The 8,723-nt window shown below is 37.3% G+C and overlaps 1 protein-coding gene across 1 annotated transcript; it reads right to left on the reverse strand.

Annotated features, from left to right (window-relative positions):
* Nucleotides 1–3,866: 3,866 nt before the first annotated feature.
* On the reverse strand, nt 3,867–5,612 carry LOC116189477. The gene is made up of 3 exons (XM_031519152.1): nt 5,403–5,612; nt 5,067–5,304; nt 3,867–4,382 (listed from the first exon to the last, which is right to left on the reverse strand). Exons 1-3 carry the CDS (start codon nt 5,408–5,410, stop codon nt 4,050–4,052), a joined length of 579 nt encoding a protein of 192 aa, XP_031375012.1. The 5' UTR covers nt 5,411–5,612; the 3' UTR covers nt 3,867–4,049.
* Nucleotides 5,613–8,723: the final 3,111 nt, after the last annotated feature.

An 8,723-nucleotide genomic window follows, 5' to 3' on the forward strand; every position in this document is an offset into this window, starting at 1 on the left:
TAAAGTACAAGAATTTGACTTGGAATCAAATTCATGTCAAATTTTTGAATTCTTTTGGTGTGCACCAAGATATTCGAAAGTCCAAAGGGCCCCAACTAAACAAAGAAAAGCAATTTTTGAAAGACAGGACCCTTGGACGACTAATTCAATTCAAGCCGAGTTAGCCTCGTTTGAGGCAAATCTCTCTCGCCCTAGATTTTCTCCTTCACTAGATTAGAACTTGAGTTTTTTTTTTGTTGGGAGCATGTGTTGAACCACTTGAATCAACCCAATTGGTCATACTTTTAAATTTAATTGAAGGTCACATTCATAAATCTAAATTCTAGATAATATATATATATATATATATATAAACAAGAATATGGTGGGCCTAACCAGATGGTTCTGGAACCCTCCGTTTTTTAATTGAATTCTCGCTTTTTTTGAGTTTTTTAATTTGTATAATAACTTTTAATGAAAATAGTATGTTAAAAAATTTTAAATATGATAACGAAATATTTTTCTAACTTTCTGATGAGATATTGTTACATAAGTAATATTCAGTAAATAGAAACATTTGAATTTTTATTAAATAAAAAATGTTTTTGATTTTCCTAATGCCTGATATTTACATAAGTGTATTATTATTATAACATATAGATCTTATCCCGTGATATATATATATATATATAATAAAAACACGATCAATCCAGATTTATGAAAAAATAAATAAATAAAATTTCATATGCAAAGAAGATAGAACATAATTTTACATAAAAATAAAGAATTCAAAAATTAAATGACATAAAAAGGTCAAACTATTGTCTTTTGAGTAGCACTAATTTTTTTGTTTCAAGTAATGTAATTGATACTTACTCATGTCACGTAGCGTAGCGATGTAGTATCAGTAAAGCATTTGGATTTCTCAATTAGCATATTCTACTTCTAAGGTTTTGACCTTATGACTACCACGTATCATTTCTATCTCTGCTCTCTCTCCTCTCATCTATACCATTATATCTATTCTATTATATAAAGTTAGAGGATTTTGTCTCACTTCTATTTGGAAAAAGGTAAAAGCAGGAGAAAAAAACTACCCATTCACCCTATTGCTTTCACATTTCCATTCATTTTGGGATCCTCCAAAATATAAGAATTCAATTCATTTCATAAGAATTCAATTGAATTATGTTGTTTGAACTCCAAATGATACAAGATCTATTTTAAAAATGTAAGATTTACATTGAAATTCAAATCGGGCCAAAATTAACAAATATAGCTAGAGTTTAATTCATTTGAAACTAAAAACCTTTGCTAGAACTCATCAATTTCAAATGCATTTCAAATAAAATAATTCCATTCATTTCACTTAAATTCCCTAGTTTTCCAAACAACATAATTCATTAACGTGATGTTTGGTTCATAGTAATCGGAGGGAATTAGAATTCCCATTTCAGATCGATTCTCAATCCCATGATCCTTGGTGCACATGTAGTCGGAATCGAAATTCTCACGGCATCCCGATTCCATGAAAACGAAGAATTGCAACTCCTCCCAATTATCTCAGTTTCACAATTTTGACTGAAGGAGAAATGGGATACGTCAAAATTGCCCTCCACCTCAGTCAACCGCTCATTAGTCACGCCACCGCTACCACCGTCTTACGTGATCGTCGCCGCCCCTTCACCTTCATGGTGGGAGCTCTTAACCGTCCTCACGGAGCCGGTCTTAGCACGACGAGGCCAGATCTGGCATTGTTATGGCCAAGCCTCGCCGATACAATAAGGATTTAGCCGTCAAGCAGGTTCAGTGAAACCTTAACTTACGAGCCATCGCCAAGTCGAGGCTCAACGAGGGGCCTCGAGAATCACGTTAGACTCGCAAGCACCAGGCAACAATGAACTTCACAGTTTGGTCCGTAATTTCGATCCTTCTTCCTTTTCTCTCTCTCTCTACTTTCTGTCACTTCAGTCTTCGCTCACAAACCATGAGCTCAAGCCTTCTATGAACCAGCCATCCCGAGCTTGGGTTTGTTCAACCAAGGGCTTGCTAGCCCAACACGAACCCACCTATGGGTCAAGCGAGCCCTAGTTGGCTCAACCGGCTCACTGTTGATGGAAGGCTACTAGGATATATTCATCTTCTTCAAATAATTTTTTTTTCTAAGTTTATGATTATATTATTTAATATTTTTAATTTGAAAATATAGGACATTTCAGTCTTTTTCTCCTATCAATTCTAATCATTCAAATTCCCTCCTCTTTTCAATTCTAATCCCTTCAATTCTATTCTAGCGAATCACGCCACGATATAATTCACTGAATTGAAATGAAATGAACTGTTCCACTTTTTACTCATTTTCCTCTCTCTCCCCGTTTTGGCCATCCATCCTCATTTTTTGCAAACTAATTTTATTTTTTAATCGAATAGGTACTGCGAATGATCCTCTAATTATATAAAATTCGTCAAGTCTACTAAGAAAGTTGCAAGCCGTTATGGAATCAAAAGATCATGCTGTAGTCCACAAGAATATTACTAGAATTTGGTTTAATCTCATCCATAACTTTGACTTGTCTGATGAATGAATTAATAAAACATAAATCACGAAATTTCACTCTTGTTCCAAATTTGTTACGAGTCTTCAATTTTTTATTTTTTATTTTTCCGTCGAAGCAGTCGAAGTCAAACTAAGTATTTGGTTTGTTTGGTTTTACAAATCGATTTTAACTTTAATTTTAACTCTACTCCACTTATTTTCAATTCAACAATACAATTATTACTTTTTTTCAACTATTCATTATTTTTTTTAAAATTCAACAGCTTCGTTACTTTCTCTCAACTATTCATTACTTTTTCACACTTTTTTTTCATAATTCAACAATACAATCATTACAACCCAATTAAAATCAAAACTTAACTCCACTTAACTTTAAAACCAAACACAACTAGAGTTCGGGGGTAAAAAAACTCCCAAAATATCTCCTAACTAAATGTGACTAAGCCATTAAGATATCAAGATCATGGACACGTAAAACAAAACCGAATAGACCGCCAAGCGAGTCAATCCGCACAAGAATTTCTATTCCGGTTGGTATGCCTCACTTCCACCTCTCAATCCCGATATTACATGTGCTTCATGGGCGCAATATATCGTGTTAGTTGGCCTTGCGCTTAATTATATCTGATCATATGGATCAAAAGTCTCAGATGACTCGTCTATCTCCAGATAGGCCGCAGAAGGGGGCAGAATTTGCTGGTGACCCCAGTTGAACACAAGGTGGCTGATGACAGCCTCCCCGAACTCTGGTGGATGGTGAGCGAGCATGGTGGCTGCACGGCTGCCGGGCATAGCAATGGCGACAGAGTTCGATGGCCCCAACATCATCTCCTGGACACAGTCAAGTTAAGCCCGCAATCAAGGCAATAATCTTGGTCCCATGACATCTGATTCGAAGGCTAGTCCAACTTTCAACCATAGACAAGCTCCTGGTTAATCTAGTCATGGGCGAGTCCAGCCAGAGGCTTAATCGCTGAAGAAGTCCTATGTTTGGTTACATTGACGAGAAAACTAAGGTATTATTGCATTTGCTTAAACTCGATAAGCTAACAAATGATGGGTTCGGTTTGGTTTGATTTCAGAGTATATATGATGTTATAACCTGGTAATTCAGGCTAGTTTGGCTCACTGATAGCACACAGCGAGACATCCCCATAAAATTAACACCTTTTCCATCGGGTTACCGTTTAGGCCGATGCTATGACATTTTCGAAGGCCCACATAATCTTAGAACAACTCAACAATCAGGTTCAGCGATAGAAAATAATGCGAGCAAATAGACTAATATGGTGTTCCGTGAAGCTAAACTGAATAACTTCAGGAAAAAAGATCGAGAGAATATACAGCTATTTTATCAAAACATTTAATAGTGTAAGTAGTCCTGCAATGAACTCGAACTGATTCACAGAGCAAAGCAGGTAAACAAGACCATAAAGATCAAATTTACACGATGCCGATGCATTAACAGTCTCGAAATAATTGCTTCGTCAATCTGTCAATTGAGTGGTGATCATTACTGCAGGAAAGCATACACAGCAGTTGAGATATAGACTAACAGAGCAGAGGATACCAAAACAATCAGAGCGGTGACAGAATGAACGGCCGGTTTGCTCCCGCAGGACAAGACCCCCAACCTAATCTCGATGACACTCACCATCGACAGCATCAGGAACAGACACCCCATAACAGACCCGAAGGCTGACCCCATCATCCCAAACCTCAGTGCCTTAATGTTTATATGTGCCCGGAAGGCCTCATCCACGTCCTTGGAATTGAGGAGGTTGATCGCCAGTTTCAGGCCCTGAGCAACGAGGGATGAAAAGAGGAAGAAGCTGAACGACACAACCTGCAGGCACAGGACATAAATCAAAACAACAGCAGACTACAGGACAAGACCATAATGCCAAGCAAAAGCATACACAGCAGTGGAGATATAGACTAATACGGCTCATTTGCGAGAGGCAGTACGACTTCACATACGATTCAGAAAACCAAACTGTTCGTGGAGTGGACTTCGATCCTCTTCATTTGGGGTTTGGCAATGAGAGTGGTGTTACAAACCCCAGTTCAATTTTGCAGAAAATTCAACATGCTCTACTTCTAACACAGTAGAGAGAACTAAGCATTTGATTGGACGTTACTCATCCACTACTCAACCAATATTTTTTCCAGAACTAATGATTACATCTACAGACAACAGTGTTCCGGGGCGACCCTCAGCTCGGGAAAAGGTGGAAACTTCAAGGGAAGTTTTAACTTCGGAACTTGTTGCTCGATGATCAATGCAATGATATTCCGATATCCAAATAAAATAGCTCTCCTCATTTCTTTCCAAATCTTCATTAACCAATTGAACTCATCTTAAACAATTTCCGTGCTATCTGAATCTCAAAAATGGAATCCTCAGTTGCATATGTTCCTATTTTTTCGATAAGCACCCAGAAAAACAAGACACCCGCCAAAAAAACAATTTAATGACCGATAAAGATCGAAAATTTTTGATGGAATTGTAAATAAATAGTTAAATTACTTCGAAGACGAGGAGCTTCTTGACGACGTCGATGCTGGCGTCGCAGGAGGAGGTGTTCTCGAGGCTGTGCTGGTTGGGGACGGTGAGGGAGAGGCCGACGAAGACGGCGATGGTGAAGAGCGAGTTGACGTTCACGAGACCGTCCAGCGCCGTGACGTGGACGCTCGTGGTGCCGCCGCCACCGCCGCCGGAGCCGGTGCTGTTCTGAGGGTAGTAGTCCTTCGGGTAAGTCTCAGATCTGCTCGAGGGAGGACGCGGATCACAAAGATCAATCAAATGGGTCTCCGAAAAACAGATAAAAGAAAACTGAAACAGTGTGAATGAGAGCTAAATTACTCCGCCATGGCTGAATCTTGAGGAAGCTTCTCCTTCAGAGAGACCAGCAGTAGGATGAAGGATTGAAGGATGATTGGTTGAAGGGTTTAAGCTATGGTTGCTTGCAAGAGACCGAGAGAGAGAGAGAGAGAGAGAGATGCTTTCTATGGCTTTTTGTTGAGGGGTTTTTTTTTTTCTCTTTTTCTTGGAAGCTTTTTCGTTAATGGCGAAAAGCAAAGCAGAGAGAAAACATGACTGTCTGTTTCTCCAACAAGACAAGCTGCTGATGTCTGAATTAACCTTTTCTTGTTTAATTAGTGAAACTAGTAGTTAAAATTATTCGTCAATTTTAAATTTTTTTCAACTTTTTCCCTTCTTGTCGATCAACTTTTCCTATTTATATGAGAGAGCTGATTGCATACTTCTTTCAATATTTTTTTTTCAAATTTCCATCAAAATTTCTATATAACAGATGTTTATAATAAAGATTGAAAAGGAAAAAAATTCAAAAGATAATTTCTGTATTAAACCTTTTTTTTCTTTCAGGATCTCCAATTCGATATAGCCATATCAAGTCAAATGTTATTCATTAATTGACAGGAATAGGAAGAGTTACTAAATGTAAAACCTCTATGCGGTACGAATTTGTGCCGTTTTTATATATTGTGTATAGATAAAGAATAATTAACATTTGATTAACTAACTTGAAATGACTGATATGCCGTCCCACCACATCTACTGCAGTCCCTCTACTTTGGGCTGCGGAGCCCATAGGCTGAAAGCCAGTCCATCATGAAAGGGTGGTTGTGTACCTTTTCATGGATAATGTTGGGGCAATACGACCTGAGCAACTGCACTGAACCCGACTATAATTTGTACTAGAGAAAAAGCTCGAGCTTTGCGGCGGATAAATTATATGAAGTAATTATTGTGAGATTTTAAGATGTTATAACCGTCTAATCTAAAAGGTTAACATTGTTAGATACGACGTGATTTATACATAAATACTCTCCCCTCACGCGTGGGCTGGATTAGTTTTGAAAGCCTATCACGTGGAATTAATTAATTGAGTGGCAAACGCATGCAAGGCATGTCGAATTTGCGCTCTGATACATTTGAGGTTTTAAAATGCCACAACCGCCTAATCTAAAAGGTTAACCTTGTTAGATATTACTAAATAATTATATCTTAAACTTACGGTTATAATACAATTCTATTTGAAATTATTATAATTTTCATCTTATATTATATTAGTAATATAATTTCCCCAATCCATATCCATACGATCGATATATTAGTAAAATTGACTCATCCAGCAATAAATGACCTATCATTAATGAAATAAAAAAAATATTTTAAAAGGGTTAAGTATCTTAAGAGAGATTATTTAATCATATTAAGATCGTTTTATGAAAATATCTTCTCAATTTATTAGAAAAACTCTACTTCGTACAGTAAGTAACAAATAAGTGCACTAACATTAAAAAAAAATTGAATGTTAATCTAGTTTCTATTATAAGAATGTTAAAAAATATTTTCTCCATTTATTAGAAAAGCTCTACTTTAGAAAATATGTGACAAATAAGGACACTAATGACCTAATTTCTATTATAAGAATGTTAAAATTATCATAATTACAAAAAATCAAAATTAAATACTTGAAATAACGATATAATAGAACTTTATATTTAGAAAATGCATTATCAAATTCGTGTAAGTGTTTATAACAATCTATCTAATACAATCGATTGGATAAATATATAATGCATACTAATTGTGATTGTTACAGAGGGAAAAATATATGCTATAATAGAACATTTTGCTTTGGTGTCAATTTATATCACAAATTTTTAAAATTACATTGTATAGCACAACGTTTAAAGTGTAGTGTCTAGCACAAACTTTTGCTTTTGTAGCAATTTTATCATAATCTTTTAAAATTACACTATATAGTACGTCATTTAGGGTGTAGTATCAATTATGATATGAAGTCAAATTTTCCATGAAAATTAAATGGAACGCTGATGTGGTGCACCCGTAGATGGAGGGTCCACACTCTTACCACATGCGACAGACCCAACTTTCTCTTCAATTCAACATTTTTCCATTTCTCCTCCCTCTTCACTCACGAGCTTGCCAGTCTCTCTCTTCACACTTCTTCCTCTTTTGTTCCCATTAAAGAAAATGAATTAAGGTTTGCATTTTATTTGATAGGTATGAGTTTTCCTTTTCTTTCTAACAATTTTTCATTCCTTATTCACTATATAGATTACAATAAGTTCAATATGTGATTTTTTTTTGTTAATTTCATCATATAGCACGAGATATTGAAAATTTTCACCATGTAGCACGAATTGAAATAATTTCACCATTCAACACAATAATTTGACTTTTTTATGACATAGCACATGTCAATTTTTCATCAATTTCTTCACGGAAAGATGATGTGACCAACATTTTGGCCCTCCCTTCCAAAGCTAGATGTTTTGTGGGTTCCACTCCCCACTTCTCTCTCTATCTCTTTCCTCCTCTTCTTGTTCCCACGCTTGACCAGCCCATTTCTCTCTCTCTCTCTCTCTCTCTCTCTCTTCTTCTTCTTCTTCTTCTTCTTCTTCTTCTTCTTCTCCATCCCCTACCACTGCTTTTTGTGCTATCCCATCTCTTGTCATCCTCATCTTCTTCTTCCCCATCCCCTGCCTCTTTATCCAGTTATCCCTTGCCTTCTCCATCCCCGACACCAAGGGAGGAGGAGCTTGGATTTGAGGTTGAGCTCGATTGAGAGGACACACCAGAGGGGGATTGTTGGACTTCCAGGAGCTGCAATGAAAGGGCAAGAATCAAGAGAGACAGAAAGGGGAAAGATTGAGAGTGAAAGTGAACAAAGGAAAGAGAGAAAGATTGAGACTTAGCTCCCGAGCTCCGAAAAGGGAAGGAGCTACTATCGTAGATGAGGAAGAGGCCCGCTGAGCTATAATCGAGGAGAGCAGCGCCTCTATTGGAACCAAAGGAGCACTAGCGAGCTACTAGAGATCGTCGGAAAAGAGACCAACAGTGACCTTACGACTCTCGAAGCTCGTGGGGAGGTGAAGCGACAGCAACAACAGCTCAGCGAGTTCTAGACAGAAGTGGAAGAAGGAAACCAACAGCACAACTCTGCTCGATGAAGGAGGAGAAAGGGCAACTCAGCAACAGTAGAGCGGAAAAAGAAGATAAGGATGATGAGCTGAAAAAGGAAAGAGGCAGCTAAGAAAAGAGATAGAAGGGATGTCATGGTATGTACTGATCAAAGGGAAAGATGTCAGCACCCCATTTTGGCTCACCTTTCCAAACAATGATATTAGC

The sequence above is a fragment of the Punica granatum genome, chromosome 8, assembly GCF_007655135.1.
Source record: "Punica granatum isolate Tunisia-2019 chromosome 8, ASM765513v2, whole genome shotgun sequence".
Taxonomy (NCBI): domain Eukaryota; kingdom Viridiplantae; phylum Streptophyta; class Magnoliopsida; order Myrtales; family Lythraceae; genus Punica; species Punica granatum.

Excerpts from the sequence above, each read along its gene's own strand:
- LOC116189477 (XM_031519152.1), bottom strand. Across the intron at positions 4,383-5,066 it reads AGAAGCTCCTCGTCTTCGAA|GTTGTGTCGTTCAGCTTCTT; the intron begins GTAATTTAACTA and ends CTGTGCCTGCAG.